The sequence below is a fragment of the Manacus vitellinus genome, unplaced genomic scaffold (genome assembly GCF_001715985.3).
Source record: "Manacus vitellinus isolate BGI_N305 unplaced genomic scaffold, ASM171598v3 scaffold_2_pilon, whole genome shotgun sequence".
In the NCBI taxonomy this organism is placed as follows: domain Eukaryota; kingdom Metazoa; phylum Chordata; class Aves; order Passeriformes; family Pipridae; genus Manacus; species Manacus vitellinus.
In genome coordinates this window covers 18,342,597-18,359,899 of record NW_021940208.1, presented here as the reverse complement: position 1 = coordinate 18,359,899, position 17,303 = coordinate 18,342,597, and the positions used below count along the sequence as shown (strand labels likewise).

The window sequence follows — 17,303 nt, the reverse complement described above, 5'->3', positions numbered from 1 at the left end:
CTGGTAAATGCATTAAAGCAACAACCTGTTCTTTTTACACTTTCAGAAGTAAAGATAAAATAGAAAAAACAAAGTCATTCCAAACAAAGCTTAGTAGTCTTCACTGACATTACCAAGAGAAAACCTCTTTCCTGGCAAATGAGGGCTTACTTTTAGTTGCACATCTAAGACTGATGCTCACTGAAGTCAGTGCCTATATTTTACAGCTCCTCCTTACCAGCTTCCCCAAAAAAACAGGAAAGCAATATAAAGCAACATCTAGAGTCACTACAAAAGGATTCTGAACAGATTGTGGTAGAAAGTACGATTCTGTCCTTGCATCAAGCAGTCACCTGTGAATCACCATCACAGCCTCTTCATTGTACTGTGCAAAGATTCTTAGCCTGTTGTCTGAGACAGCAAAGAAAAAAACCCTAGAATTTTAGTTCATGAGCAGAAAAGGGTGAAGAATAAAATATAAAGAAGTTAACATAAAAAATTTAAAAAACAACATTCCCAACATTCCAATCTCTCCATTTCTCTAATTGGGTTATTGCTTTTTCATTGTTTCCTTCCTTTCCCAGTACACATTCTCCACGCTCTAGTTGCTACATCCTTTCTCCACTTTCTATATCACAATTATTTTCCAAAAATTTTCAGATGAAAATACAACTCAGCCCTTGCGGCACCCACTGCAGAGCTGATTAACACAGAAGAAGGAAAAGTCTCCAATACACAAGAATATATAGTATTTTAATAGCTAAAAGTCTCTATAAAAATATAGTTCCCACAATTTTTATTCGGCTTTGTAATTTAAAAAAACCCAGCATATTCAATTTACAAGGCAACAGTAAAAAACGGCAGGTTTTGGTTGGTTTTTTTTAAATATGTCTCATCCATAAAAGCAAGAAAACTTCATTTTAGCATAATTAAAAGCAAACACAAGATGCACTGCCACACCTAGGGTATTTCTTTACCTGTGCATGTTTGGTTCTTTATAGCTGTCCAAATGGAAAAAAAAAAAAAAAATTTGCAAAGAGATGGAGAATACTGCCTGAAATTTAAAAAACGCTACAGAACCACAGGCTTCTAAACAGCAGTGGGAACAGATTAACATTTTCTGATAATATAAGATAAAAAAAGTCTTTGACTTGCCTACTGATAGAATTAAGTCAGGTGATTGAAGTCAAAAGACTACAAAGATTCATGCCTGAAGTATCTGTTTTACTCAGAGCCACTACAGAAGGTGACTAAAAAGAACAATTCTTGAGTATCCTTGGGATACTCAAATGCTTACATAAAATACTAGCATCCTTGTAATTCCTCTTCCCTTATTCTAATCAAGATACAAGGGTAACTGACAGTCTTTTTACAAAATTGTACAGCTGTTCCATGCCCCAGAAAAGAGAAGGCTCTGCATGCTGGATTTCTCTTTATCGTTATGAGGAAAAAAAAAAAAAAAAAAAAAAAAAAAAAAAAAAAAAAAAAAAAAAAAAGAAAAAAAAAAAAGGCATTTCCACCCATAGCATTTGTTTTATGTTATTCGGCTAGAGCGGTAACTGCTCAGGAAATAAAAGGCACAAATATCTATAACAAGAAATGTACACCACTTTCAATTCTTGTTCTGATACCTCTTGACTTCACACTTTACCTTTATCAAAAAATTACCTTCACCTGGGTAAGAGGGAACTCTGGATCATGAGCAAGATCTGATTTACATATAAAACAAGTCTCAACAGCAGACCTAGCACAGCAGAGTTCCAAAAGGCAGATCTGTTTTGATTCACATTAATTACAGTTTTAGCTTGTGTCTTTCACACATCAGTTCACTTCAGAACTTAATGTTTCCCAAGATAAATGCTGGAAGTAGATATTTGCAATGCTGAGTAAGGTATTCGCATTACACCTCATTCTATCCAAAAGAAGTTTCAAAGAGGAAAAACAGTCTAGAGCACAACTGGCTAAGGAAAGTTACCTATTTTTTCATGCCTCACGTACTTGATTTAATTGTGCCAACAGTCACAACCCTCAAATATCCAGAGGCCCAACCTTCTGAAAATAACAATACCAAAGAAGTTTTAAAAGCACATGATAAAGTCATCTTCTCATTTTCCAGCCTCAGGATAAAAGAAGAAACAAGAAAAAGTGGCACTGCCTTAGTTGAAATGAAACAAGAGCAACCCAGGCCACTACCAAGTAGGTTCAAAGATCTTTTACAGAATGTCAAACTTATCCTTCTGACTAATTCAACAGCCACAAAAACACCTAAAACTTCCTTCTCCTGAAAGAGACATTTTAAAAGGATAACAATTTAACAAATTTCTTCTCAGTGTTTAGATAAACTCTTCTATGTTACTCTCCCTTTAATCTTTCTGTAAGTTTGGAAAGGAAATTAACAGGTATTTCAAGATCTTTTAATGATTTAATAAAGCCCTCATGATGGGGACAATAATCTTAATTAGGATGCCTCTAAAAGCATTTAGGCACCCAGTGGGCATAAGCTTTTGAGAGTTCTGAACAGGGTAGAAACTAAGCAAACAGTTGGAAACACTGTTTAAAGTAATCATTAGTAATTACTACATTTTGAAGGAAAAAAACAGAAATAAGTATTGATTGATAAGGACAAACCAAAGAACCACCCATGAAAAGGCAGAACACAGATCTTCTGCAAGATAACTGAGGTTACATTTAACATCTAAAACAGATTTTCCCCCTGAAAGCCTCTGGTTTTCTTTCAGAAAATAAAGTTAATAAACGTAGGAGAACACTTTTTTTTCCTTAAAGCTTAGAAAGCCTCCAGCAATAAAATTGGAATACCAGTTATCTTGGTCAACCATAAGATCTTTCCTTAGTCTCAATTCTTACCATGATTTTTATGTATATATTGCTAGTATTTCAAGCTTTTTACACTTCTGGAAGACATTAACAATTTCACCAACTTATTTTTCATACCTGCTTTTCTCTAGAATGTTTGACAAACTTCTACTTTTTGACACAAGAAGCAGCAACAACCTCTCTGACAGAATGGCACAGACATTTTTGTGTTTATATAGACAATACTCTCCAGAACAAGTGAGAGTGAAATAATTTGTACTCATCCTTTAAATAAGGGAAAAAGGAGGCAACTGAAAACAAATGCATATCCCTTATTTTTTCTTTAAAAAAGATGACTAGCTAGTGTCAATCCAGCCCTTATTTTATAACTTGAGGAGGAAAATCAAATGTAAAGTCTGTATCTAGTGCAAAAATTCCTGAAAAACATACATTTTAACATATTATTTTCTTGGAATTTGAAAAAGGTCTTCAGTTTTATTCTTATTATCAATGGCACAGCAGCAGAATTAGTATCCAAGAGCACCTGACAAAACAGTTCTAACAGATTCTCTAGTTCTGCTGGGGAAGGTAAACAGGATTCTAAGGATGGCTGACAAAGAAAAGCTCAGCTGAAGTGTTGCCAAGATAGATAACACTAATTATTAAGCAAATTTATAGTAGAGGCAGTTAGGAATTTAATTGTCAATATCACTTCTTCTAAGACATAAGCATGTAAAGCATGTGGGATGTGCAATGTGGGATTCCCTGTAGTACTCCTGAGGCTGAAAATGGAACACTGGCAAACACTCAAGGAAATAAAGTACAATTTGCCTTCTAACACACTGCACAAACACAAAATTGTTTGCAAGTCTTCCATAAAAGCTTTATAATATAAAAAGACCATTAAAGGGGAAAGGAAAACTATTAATTTTTCTTGCCTTTTCATACTGACTAACTTTCCCTTGCTTCTGGGTCTTATCTGGGTTTAGGTCACTTTATTTCATTCCCTGATAACATAACCCCATCAAAAGAATTTTAGCAGAGTTTATAGAAAAGAAGAAAAGAGAAGGTACAAAAGGAAAAAAATAATTCAGCATCAAAACTAAGAGTTGAACGCACCATCAGACAAGTCAAGCTTGCCATTCTATTGACTTATCTGATAGCTGTACTACTCAAGCAAACCTGTGCACACTCCAACGTGCCTCTTTTGTGATATTAGTGTCAGTTGCTCTCATTCAGGTTGGCCTGAATGAAAAGCCATCAGTATGGCTTTTATTCTGGCCAAGTGAGATGGATGACAAACTCAAGGGACATAGAGTAGTTTAGACTACTTCAGTGACTACCAGTTATGGTAGACAGACATTTGATGATACATCATGTGCGCAGTACATGCTCCTTATGCCTGAGTTTTTGTAGTCATCCTGCTGGCACCCTTGTTTATTACACTTACTACTCAGGACTAAGGACCACGTCTATTTTTCCTCTTTGAAGAAATAGTCTTGGTTTTAAGACATAACAGCATTGAATTAACCTTTGGTAAACTGCTCAACTAACTACTACATCTCTTAAAAATATTAATGTAATTTTTGCATCAAGCTGTCTAATGTTGAATTTTAGCCACTGGGCTTTAGCATCCAGGAGCTGCTTGAACCTTCTGTTCCCAATACATACGTACAGACCACTCTTTAGATAAACTATAAAGATTAAACTACTCAAGTCTCAGTCTCGTGTTACCAATATAACTATTTTCTACAATACAAGGCTACCACACATTCCCTCTCAAGCACAACCTTCCTTCTGGCTGTATTAAAATACACCACTTGCCTGTATCACTTTCTAGAGACAAAATGGTTTTATCTCCAACAATCTCTCAATCTGACAGATCTATGTTCCTTCTACTCCATCAAAAGTATTTTTGGTCCCTAGGAAATCGGGGGATGCCCCACTGACCATTACACCAACACTTGCCATTCAATTTCCCTTTTCCACAGCCTGTACAGCTGAACAGCTAGGTCAGCTAAGACATAGTTCTTTTTTATGGTGGACCTTATCCCTAAGGTCTTCCTAGTTTTGTGCTCAGTGGACACGAGTGGAAAAATTCGCAACTCTGAATTCATTACACTTGTCCAACATGACATCAGCAGAAACAGAAAGTAGTTAGAGGACCAAAATTTTAAATAAACACTATTTGAAGATTTTGAGATGAAACAGAAAAATACTAGAAACTTCTTTCCATTAGTATGAAAAAAAGAAGAAAAAAGGTACTCAGGATACAGTATGAAGTTATGCAACTGTTTCAGTTCAAAAGCAAGCTAAAAATGAGCATCATATCCAAAGAGATACTTTAATTAAAACAAAAGCAGAAGAAAATTCAATTCCCCAAATATATTAACCTATTAAAATATTCAGTCAATATCTTCAAATCCTAAAAACTACGAAACAGAATTGTTTCAATGCTACAGACAATCTAACAGGATGTAAATTCTTCAACTCAAAATGAACTTATTAAACATGAATCATAGAAATAATACAATTAAATCAAGTTAAGCACAGGTGACACAATGAAACAACAGACTGTTAATAACTGAGAAAACACAAACAGAAGTGTTTCGCATAGTTTTGCTTTTGTTTCTTGTATTCCAAAGCTTTACTTCACAAATCTGAATATTAGCCACACAAATGTGGCACAAAAGTACTAGACCCCTTGAAGGACACAGCTAAAGCACTTCCAGTGCGGAAAAAAATTACTGATCTATACTAAGCATTTAATCTTTCATTGTCAATAGGAAAATAATTTATGTGCTATTTATTTCCTGAAATTGATGACCCGTGGTAAAAGCATGCTAGCAGGCATTCCAAAGGAACTCTCAGTTAATATCCTCTTAACCTTACACTTTTCAGAAACTACAGTAGTTAGGACTTTCCTGAACACACTTTAAAAAAAAAAAAAAGGCAAGCTGTTAGAACTGTCCAAATGCAGCTAAATATGCATTTCCTAGATAATTCTCCAGATTCTTTTTTTGTCATACAGAACATAAGTATAAGTCATCTTGTAAGTCATCTTCTACATTGTAGCCTAAGAGGGTTCATAGGACACAGATAGTTTCCTGAACTAGGAAGTCAGACTTCCATGATTTTTAAACATCTAAATATCACAACACAAGCACAGTTCTGAAGTTCTTCCTTTAGTTCATCTATTGGACGCTTTTGGTTTTTTGAGAAGACACTGCTCATTAAGGTAAGACAGCAATTCCTTGGGCTCTTCAGATACCACCATTGCTCCCCATAGTTAATTCTATGGCTGCATCAGAAAGATATCAGTGTGCTTTCAGTAATGCCAAGCCAACATTTCTGAAATGCAAGAGCCAATTACAAATCAGCAGTTGTGACAACTTTTTCCCTCCCACATTAGTTTGAGCTGTTGATACAGCACTACAGGAATTACAACTTTCCAAAGGATATATGTAACTTTTATATCCAGTTCTACTGGTATGAGAGTATATAAAAAAACTGTGTTTAAATTCATATGACATTAAACCTTTTAGATTACTATGACCACTGATACTTTGCTTACAGTGTGCCAGAGCAATGAAATTCTACTGAATTTTCTGGCTATAAAAAATAGCCTGCTAAAAGAAATCTAAACATTATGAAGACATTTGCTACAGCTATTCTCGCAATGAGATCTACATATCCGAATATATACATCCAATAAATCATGATTACAAAAAAAAAACCACAACTAAAACAAAACAAAATAAAAAAAAAAACCAAAACTTAAATCACTATTAAGTCTTACCTTATGTGCCGGCACTAGATTAACTAACACTGTATCCAAAAGTTCCTGCGACACAGTATCTCCCTCACAAATGATAGAGCTCATTAGATCAACCATGTGCATGTGTACTTTTTGGTTATGACCATTGCTGAAATTAAAAACAAGAATTCTTAGTGTACTATCTACATAAAGTACAAGTTCCACTCAGAGCACTTCCTGTGGTGATTTCAAACAAGGAACAGAATAAGCAAATCACAAGTTTTCTTAGAAGTCAAAATACTTCAGTTCCTCAGTTGTACATACCAGTTTCCAAAATGTTCTTTAATTTCACGCTCTCCTCATTTAGTACTATAGTAAGAGTAAGAGGACTGTATCCATCCCCCCCATGAAAAGATAGTGTATTAGCACATCCCTCCTCTCTACTCAGCTGGAGTGCTGTGCCCAGATTTGGGCTTCCCAGCACAAGAGGGACACGTACATCCTGGAGGCAGCCGAGGAAACGGTCATAAAGATGATTAAGGCAGCAGAGTAGCTCTCATGCAAGGAGGCACTGAGAGAGTTGACATCTATTTTAGCCTTGAGAAGAGATGACTTAGGGAGGAACTCATCATTATGTTTAAATACCTGATGTTAGGCAGAAAGGGCAAGATTGTCTTGACACCACACACTCAGTGACCAATGACAGAACAAGAGCCAATGGACACCAAGATAAATACAGAACATACCGTTTAAACACAGGAAACTTTTTAAATATAAGGGCGATTGAGCACTACAAGGTTGCCCAGAGAGGGGCATGGACTCTCCATCCTTGGAGATGCTCAAAATCCAGCTGGCTACAGTTCTGGACAATCTGCTAGAGCTAATCCAGTTTGAGCAAGGGGCACAGACTAGACTATCTCTAGCAGTATGTTTCAGTGTCCACTACTTTCTGACTCATGTTTTTACAGCAACAATCCTCTAAATTCCTTAGAATTACATATCACACCATTCAATTTCAAGAATAGAATAAAATAAAGGCAGTAAATGACAATTAAAGTGTCTTGGGGGGAAAAAGATTATTTGCAGTGTGTTTTTTTAAATTATGCCAAGCAAAACTGACAGCTTATTGTATTTATATTGCTACATTTAGTTAAACAGAATTACAAAACAAAGCTCATTAATGCTAAAAGTCACACCGAACAACTATCTTAGAAACAACTGACCTCAATCATGAAACAATATATTGTAATTGGGGGTGACAATACTTACTTTATTACTGAAAACAGCGTTCTGTACAACTGTGTAAAAATCTCATTGCTATCTTCTAATTCAAAACATATGTTGTAAGACTTGACCCAAGCAATGTTCTGTGATGGAAAAGGAAAAAAAATAAAAGGAGTAGTTAATACAAATAATACATTGAAAAATTACATCTAACAGTTATTACAAAATAAGTTATGAAGCTCACCTCAAGCAAATAAAAATATCGATTAAACTGGGGGCTTTTTGTATCTTCTAAACCTTTAAGCTGCCTTGTTATAAACATAAATATATCCTGAAAAGAAAAAATGATAGTTATTTAGTCAACTGCAATCAAACTTCCAAAATTAAAATATTTTTTTTATGTTACTAGTATTATTTATCACTACAAAATACACAGCAGTGACGGACACATTATTTCACTGTCCAAAAGAAGATCATCTGCAAAAACAGCATGGAAAATGTCAAGGAGTAATTTTAAAATACTTCATGTTTCTTTAAAGGGTTTCAAAAGCAATCTTTTAGTGAGGAAGCAAAAGTTTTCCTTTTCCAAAGAAAAGCACTCAGCTTGACAAATGGAGCTGCAACTGGCTGACGTGCTGTGGAGTCAAGAACTTATTATTCAGCAGGACAAGGAATTTTACATTTTTACTTCATACAGCAACAGGTTTCAAAAGAAGGGGGAAAAAGCAGTAGGCAATTACAGCTTTCCTAAAAGTGTTATTATATGTTCACACTGTATTGTTTGTGCATTTGTCAGTCATCATGATATTGACACAGATCACATCTCTTGCAAAAACTAATAAGCAAAGTTCCTCTGGCTTCCTCTAGCATCTTTCAGCACCAGAAGACTCCTTCAGAAAAAGTCTCACACAAAGTAAATTGAAGCAGTTGATAAGGAACAAATAATCAATTATGAACAGAATGGAAACATACAGGAAGGTGTCTTTTTAAAATACTTCTTTACATTCAGATTATTAACAGCTGGAAATTCACAACTACTATATAAAATCAAAATATTTAAAAATACAGATACCAGAAACACTGTTCACAGCCTCAACTGGATCTATAATATTTCATCTAAGAATCTAGGTGTAAATCAGATAAGTTCCAAAAGGTCTAAGTCGCCTAAATAGATACATGAAAGCCTTCTTGTTAACCCTGAAAAAACTATCCTAGAAATAGTCGATAAAGCTTTTCTATAACATTTTCAAAAGGACCACTTCACCTCAGCCCCTCAAGACAAATAAGATAGACAAAAGATAAGAATGGGGTTCCTTTCTTTCTAATACTACAACCACAAAATCCAGCCCTAATCATTAAGGTGAGCACATACTGTGGTTCTAAGTAAAAACAAGAATTAGATGACATCTGACATCATCATCTCTTGGCAAAAAAAGCACAGCAAGCACACGGTTCAGAGGTAATAGCTACATTAATGTTTTAATTTGAATCAAGATTGTGATTTTGAAGTGTAAAGGATGATCAGAAGGATCACTGTTTGGTTCACACTTCAGATCAGTTACAGAGCACACGATCTAGACTCTTTAGCTGAAATTAAACCAAATGACAGTTCAAAGGACACATCTAATGGTCGCCAACCACTCACAAACTCCCAGTCCACAGGCAAAAGCCCATCTGAAGAATTCTTCCCTTAAAAACTAGTGACTGAACAAATAGTAAGCCATCAATGCCCACCCAAAATGAGTGCTGTCTTCTGGAAAACTAGTACACTGGATGGTTCTTTATCTCAATCAGTTCATTTAACAAAACATCTTCACTTTTTATCTTGCAGCTCAGTATGGAACACTTATCTACTGAATGTGATTCCCAGACCCTACTCATTTTCCAGATTTTTGTAAAGTTCTCAGAACTGCGTTGTATATAGACTACATACAGTAATGAATTGCATACATGTACAATAAGTCCAACATTTGAACACTTCAAAGAACAGTATCATTTGAAAAAGTAATCATTTATTTCTAAACTATTTTTTCCAATTTTGTTTTAAAGAAAGCAAGGCAAATTCAGAAGTACTCACTAAATTTTTAATATCTCACTTATTACGATCCAACATTTTTCCCCTTTTTAAGCATACATAATATACTATTTGAAATGCATTTAAAAATTCAAGAGACAGGTTAAAATAAACTTTGGCTGCAGCTAAGAAATTGCAACACTTTCACAAAGATAAGTTTTCACATCAGACTCCGTAAAGCAAGTCTACATTAGAATTCAGACTCTTAAACCAAAATTGCTTATACTTCAACTTCAGAGAGAACATTTTATGTTTTTTGTGGATTGCTGTCTAGATGGCCATTAACCACATAAGGGCTTCAGTAAGCATCAGTCATGGTTCTCACCAGAGAATACATTCAGAGTGTTGAAGTTCTGCTACCACATACACCCTTAAACATCTCCCTTTCAGCAGTCTGGCACAGTCCTTTTGTTCAAGTCATTTTCAGTGGACACATATCAGTGATTAGATTATCTTCCCACCAAAAGATTAGATTTGGTCTGTAGGTTTTCCACAGACTGAGGACTCAAAGTTAGAAGTTTCCGGATCCCAGAATCCTGCTCCTGTTCTGTTTTTAGCCTACTCATGCCATTTCCCATCCCTGTTATCAAAGCTCTTTCAATGTTCAGAAGGAATGTAAGATTTACACTGATGATATACATAAAAGAGAGAAACCTGAAATTCTGATCCCTTTCCTCAGAATCTCACTTGCATGACATGTAAGCTACAAAGTGATCCGAGGAGTCTGAAGTAAGGGCAAAAACTTAAGGTTTAAGTTTTCTCCTCTCAAGAATTTAATCCTTTTCAGCACTCCCCTTTGCCATTTTTAACTTTGGTGCTAAACATACGAAAAAAAGACTCAAAGGTGCAGTATGGATATGATATTAATACTGGGTAAAAACAGTGCCAAGATATAACCCAAGAGGAAGCATTCTTCCTCTTACCTCTGTCATAAAGTGGAGGGAACTCTTCGACATTTCTACCAGAGCTTGTCCTGCAACCACAAAAGCTGTGTTCAGAGGAAATGGGTTTGCAAAAAACCTACCTCAACAGCCCTAGGCAAAAGTTCCTATTGTTTGGCTTTTCTTTATTTCTCACAATGTGTTTAGAAAACAGCATCAAGAAACTGAATTCTGAAATCTGCACAGATTACAGAACTCAATGCTGGCAGTGGAAGTTCCTAGTCCATTCAGAGTTGTTGTAGTATGCTTATACTCTAAGGAGGAACTTAGTCCAACTCAGAAAGAGAGAAACAAAAACTCTAAGCCTAACAAGCAAATGATAACATACTCAAAACTGAAGTAGAAATCAGGATGCCTGAAAACCAGACATAAATATAGCACAGCAGAGAAAGCTAACATTTGACTCCAGTTGAAAGCTAACATTTGACTTAAGTAAGGTAAGTAGATGTTGTACCTCTGATTACACGCTAATTTAGAATTGAAAACAAAGCTAACAAAAATCCCAAGGTATGTCTCCAGTATGTCTGTTAACAGAAGAGGTACTACAGTTGAAGCTGAACTGTTTGCCCTACTTAGAAAGCACTGCTGGTGCAACCACTAGATGAGAAATTGAGTGATTTCCTCTTAAGTGATAACAGATATACCTTCCACCACAACCATCTTTTTTTTTATCCTGCTGTGGAATGAACAAAGACCAAACCAAAAAAAAAATAGAAAAGCCCACACGCACTCTTAAATCGGAGACAAAAAAAGACATTTTTTCAGCGTTATTTTCACCTGGTTTTTATAGATTTTCTCTAAAACTCACTTCATCACTCTAGAATCTGACTGTGCATGGGAAAGAGTTTGCTTTTGAGAGTTGGAAACAAAGTTAGATTACTAAAAAAAAAATAAAAAAAACCACAAAAGAATCTAAAATTTCTTTTTTCTGAAACACATGGGGAAGATCTGTACTGCCTTTTCAAATCTGGTATTTCTCTATCAGCCATCTCCATCTAGTGGGATCAGTGATATTTGTAATTGGAGAATTTTCCATGTCACATCAGAAATCATTATCCTCTGTACAAAAGTACTTTGTCTTTCTTTCAATAGAGCCTTTATCTATAAAAATAGAAGCACTCATATCTTGGTAGTTTACTTGGGGTATTTTCACAGTTGAAACATTAGCTATCTTGCAAGAGATTGTGATACAAGGTATAGATATATCAATATTTCTAAAGTAACAGACCACTAACTGCAAATCTCAATGACAGTTCAATAAAATATTTATTTTCAATACAAATCCAAAACTCTACAAGTTATTGGAAGATGCACTGTATAACCCTTTATCTCATGAACAACTGACTCAACCAAACAATCATATCCCAAAATCAAGTGAAAACTTTGAATTGCTTAGGTTTAACCAGAAATAAAGGGGGGGGGGGGGGGAAGTTATAATCAATTATATTAATCATTCAGTTTAAAAACCTGGTGTGGAAAAAGAGATTAATTTACCTTTAGTTTATCTGGTGAAGTGTATGGAGCTTCAGGGGCATAAATTCTGAAAATATCAGCAAGACAGCAGGCTACCAACAAACGTACATCCTTATCGGGGTGTTTGAGGAAAAAATCTGAAGCCAGATGTAATGCAAGATTTAGGTAGAGTTCCTTTTCTTCTTCAGAGTCCTGGTCCATATCCATGAAAGTTTTCACAACCATCTAAATAAGACAGATACACACTGGTACATAAAATGAAATACTCTGTGTAACAGGGTCCTTACTAAAAGTTCCTTTTCTAGTTTTGTGCAACTTCTATCAGAAGCATTATCAGCAATGCAGTAGCACTTACCTGAGTAACCAGTGTCTTATTTTTCAGGGTACGGGAAGGACCCAGCCAAGTCCTCTATCAACTGCCCCAACAACATACAGTCTCGGTAGAGCTACTGAAAGCCGAGCTGTAGACTTCCCAGATCTTTTTGAGAAACCATATAAGCAAGTTGGACAATTAAAAAAATTACAACAGTATTTAGTGTTACAGTTATTCACTTAAAAATTCAGAAAACAGCAAAACTTTACTCAAAATATTTGTTTCTCCCTAAACTATTCAGAGTTATGATTTTTTTTCCTTCTCCTCTCTTTCAATTTCAAGTTTTCTATTACTGCTCTAAGGATAAGTCTATCCCTCTGTGCTGTCCAGAAGCAGAGTTCACACTTTCAGCAAAAGCATATATAAATCCAGGTAGCCCAGCAGCATGGATATTGTCCAACAGGACTAAAATGCCCACTCGTAGTATTAGGATCTGGTAGATGAAGTTATGGAAGAAGAGAAAAAAGATTCTGGGGCACCAAATACTTAACATGCTAAATAAAAGCATGAAAAGCTATAATTACGAACTGCTAGTAAGTGAGAATTCTTGTATTTAAAAAACTGTCTGAAGGAGAAAAATTTCTTGAAAAAACAAAGTAATTATGCTTCTCTCCAATTCCTTACTCGAATCACAGAGGCAGAGTTATTTTGAGGAGTTCAACTCTTATTAAAATTAACTAAATGGTAATAAAGATTACAATACACAATCCTGAAATTAAAGTCAAAACTCCCATCTATTTCACCAGTGCAGGAAGAGATATTTTTCCAAGAAAAATTACCTCAATGAAGTTCTTAAAAAAAATGCACCCAAGCCCCCAGAATCCTAAAACACTTGAAAATATTTGACTTTGCTATAGTTTGTTGTTTGGTTGGGGGTTTTTCTTCCCCCCAAAAATTTACTATAATTGGTCAGGGAGCAACAAATCCAACTTGAAAAAGAAAAGAACTTTTGCATAATTAGGATCACAGAAGCTGTCAAGTTTTCAAGCATATGAGAATCCTTTACTAAAAGGTACAGAAGATACGTAGCTTATGCAGATATATAACTTCCATTACAAGAAATCCCTGCCAGACACAAGATTAATCATTTGAAGTGCTGGTGCTCTTACACACTATTAATTTACAAATCAGAATTGTTTCCATTTCTATGAAAAGTAATTAGATTTATGCAGTTAACAAAGTAATGAATAAATATTCAGGTGTCAAACTGTTCTTGTAACATGTAAGGGTTTTGTCTATTCTAGAAATGAACCTCCAGTCTTTCTTTCCAAACATGAACATCCATACTCATCAGCACAAAGCTCAGTAATCTTATCTCCAGAGCAATCTGTTACAGTGTTTAAAGGGAAACATGGGAAAACAAGCTAGTCATCCTAGCATAGCTTTCCAGCTTCCTGCAAAGCAAGAGGATTCCTGAGCCTGAAATCACATCCAGACCACCATGATTAATACTCTTGGAGCTTCCTCTTCCAGATGTGGCCCATATTTCTTAAACCCATTCAATTTTTACTACATCATTCTACAGTAAATAAGCTTTGGAATTTACTTATATAAAACTTAAGGAAAAGTTTTAGAAAAGTTTTAGACTGCTGGTCTAAAATTAATGTTTCATTAGATGATGACTTGGTTCTTGTGTATTAAAAAAAAAAAAAAAGTGGAAAAATTCTTTTCTCACACTATTCATCATTTCTAAGTATTTATCACCTTCTGTCTGCCTGCAGTGCTAGTTCATGACTAACCATTTAGTTTCTATCTCCTTTCCAAACCTATTATAAACTGCAGAAGGTGTCAATAAGAAATGCATAAAATTTCTGAGGTAAGTTATGCTAATATAGAAATTCACTGTGCATATTTTCCATTTCATTCCCCGATTTCCCAATAATTCGTATTTATATAAATATATTGTCATCAACAAACAGCAGCATTTCTGCTTGTGTAAATCAAAACAAAATCCACGGAAAAGTGCTTCTTCCCTAATACTTATGTAAATTTGGCAGTCAGAGAAATCAAGAAGCTAACAGTTCCCTTATTTATCAACTACTGTTTTTTAGCACCTGCAACTGTGTTTATATTTAGGTCTATACACCTGTGGTGTAGCCTGCCTCATCCAATCCTTTTTAAAAGAAACACTGTGCAGTTTCCTGTCTGCCTGGGCACTGATGAATTCACAGGCAGAATAAACAACTGAAAAGAAATACAGGACATCCTACAAAGTACACTTCTCCTGTGAGACAAATCAAGATACCAGAAAGAAGAGACTAGACATTCAAGGCCAAAAATGAAATTAAACTATAGGGTAAAAGTATTAGGAAGAACTGTGTGCAGCATTTCCACAAGCTGAAAAAAATATACAACTGCTAACAAAGAACATCTTCTGTTAGGAATTGCTCATATGTAAATTTATAAATGTTGTCTTTTATTCAACATCAGAGGATGCAGTACACTGACTAAAGTCTATCAGCCCAAATCCCAAAGCACAGACAGATTACTGGGGGGAGAGGAGAAGCAATCCTTGTGTTTTGGGATTTTATTGGGTTTTGTTCATTTGTTCATTTATCAGTAGTTCCAACTGACTTAAAACTACTTCTTAAGAAAACAAACTCCAAATTAAGCTCTTCCATCTGTTAGAATACTTAAGGTTCCCTCTCCTACATCTGTTCCCTCCTGTTTCACAGGGCAAGCCCAAGTTGCAGGCATTCCTTCTGCACAATACAGGCTTGCCTTTTTGTGAGATTACATGGGTAGATAAAGAACTGTAGTAAAATGATTAGCCCCCAAATACGTCCAACCTTCCTGTAGAGTTAGGCCAAATAAAGTGGTCCAGAAATTCAAGACAGAAATATATAGTATCATCAAAGACTACCTTCACCACAATACAGGTTAAAATAATGAGAGTAAAGAGCTTTATAATCAACCCAAAGGGTACAAAGGCATAAAAGGAAAGTATTCTGAGGCATCCAAATTATTTCCAAAATTATTACTCTCTTTTAGAGAAGAAAATACTGGAAAAACAATAAAAGTACTGACTTACTATAGGAGGCGAGATAAAGTTTAAGTGGTATTTGAAGTTAATATAGCTCATTTCTATTAGTGATTTTTTAATTCATTTAAACATCTTTGGACAAGCCAGTTCAGGAAAGTGGTAGGAAAAAAGGCACAACAGTCAACAAGTTCCTCCTTCCAAGTATAGAAAAATGAAAGCCCAAAGGAAAAAAAACAAAAACCTTTCAGATATAACATATAGTAGGATCATGGAACACCATTTACAACTTTAATCTGTAAACAATTACTTGCTCACTAACCTTTAGCCTTCTCACCATCTCTTCTTTAGATATTTTATCAGAGATTTCTTTGACTCCTGGAGGATATGTGATTTTTCCATCATTGGCTCTCGTCTTTGAATGAGCCATGATTTCACGGTTTTAAAACTGCAGAAAGAAATTAAGAAGACAATGTTGTTTAGCTAGTTCATGTTTACCTTATCCATCTCACTTTGACAAACAAAATCCAACTAGAAATATACTGACAAAGCCCATACAAATGAAAAAAAACTAAAACCAGACAAAAGATTTTCATTGGTTTCAGTAATTTATAGTGTGGTGAACAGCAATGGTTTTGATATCCAGGTAGATCGTCCTATGACACAATAAAATTTCAAGAAGAATACAACAGAAAAAAGCTAAAACTCCTCATTCCTGTATTTGATCTTCACAAGAGATGCAACAAACAATCTTGTCATATAGTATGATCTGTTTCCACCACTTGGTAATAATAAATCCTAGCCAGATTGGATTTTTAAACTCTCCGAGAAGAGACATCTGAAGTGGACTTTGTGATCTATTTACTCGTTTGGAAAACACAATTTCCCCAAAAGCCTAAACAGCAGTGCTGTTGAAGTGTTACACATCACTAATTTTAATTTACCAATACTGCCAGACAAGCAGCTGATAGCAAATGAAAGCAGGGACAGAAAAAGAGCAGACAAAATAAGTCTTTACGCCATTAAAGCCAAGTTTTCAAGCAAAAGACTGCAGATAAGCAAGGGTATCTTCTTCCTAAATTCCGGCTAAGAAAAGAACTCAGTCACTTGGGTTCTCAATCCCTTTCAACTGTTGCGAATGCAGATTGCCACCTAATCCATTCTAAGTTATGCAGAGTTCCACTGTTGTAGAGAAGGAAGCTGAACAGAAAGCTTTATTTACATAAAAGCAATTAATAGAAAAAACGGTGAAAAAAAATAAGATGATGTGTTGGGACAAGTAGGATTAGAGAAAAAGATGGTACCAGGGTAGCTACAAATGAAGACTGTAACAAAGGAAACAAATTTCTTTGCCATTGCCTTGATATTTTTATTTATTTATCTTAAGGTATGAATCTCTTCTAACAGTCATCACTGTCCTGAACTGTGAATTCCCAGTCAAGCATTTTCTTAGTACGGACCTCCTATACTAGGATCTCTGTACACTTTGAACTTCTCGGAACTGAAACATCAAAAATAAGCATCAGCCAGAATCCACAAGAAGAAATGGGCTAGCATCGTGTTCCATGACAGCCATAATTAAAACTTACTGGCCCCCAAGCCAAGGTCATTCTACACTGAAGGAGGACTGGAACTTGAAATATATTTGTCCACCCAAACCCCCCCAAAAATGTCAACATATTTTGTAT

At 35.3% G+C, this 17,303-nt stretch overlaps 1 protein-coding gene across 5 annotated transcripts in view; it reads right to left on the bottom strand.

Moving 5' to 3' along the window:
- Positions 1-16,058, bottom strand: part of PDS5B (PDS5 cohesin associated factor B) — a 77,754-nt gene extending 61,696 nt beyond the window's left edge. For 4 of the 5 annotated variants that reach the window (XM_018071253.1, XM_018071255.1, XM_018071254.1 and 1 more), the window contains exons 1-5: positions 15,938-16,058; positions 12,284-12,487; positions 8,019-8,105; positions 7,820-7,917; positions 6,593-6,719 (exon numbers count right to left, since the gene is read on the bottom strand). In XM_018071253.1, coding sequence (XP_017926742.1) covers positions 6,593-6,719; positions 7,820-7,917; positions 8,019-8,105; positions 12,284-12,487; positions 15,938-16,045 — 624 coding nt within the window. In that variant the 5' untranslated portion in view covers positions 16,046-16,058. Of the gene's footprint in view, positions 1-6,592; positions 6,720-7,819; positions 7,918-8,018; positions 8,106-10,771; positions 10,822-12,283; positions 12,488-15,937 lie in introns of those variants that run through there. The other variant, XM_018071257.1, reaches the window with a different exon arrangement.
- Positions 16,059-17,303: the final 1,245 nt, after the last annotated feature.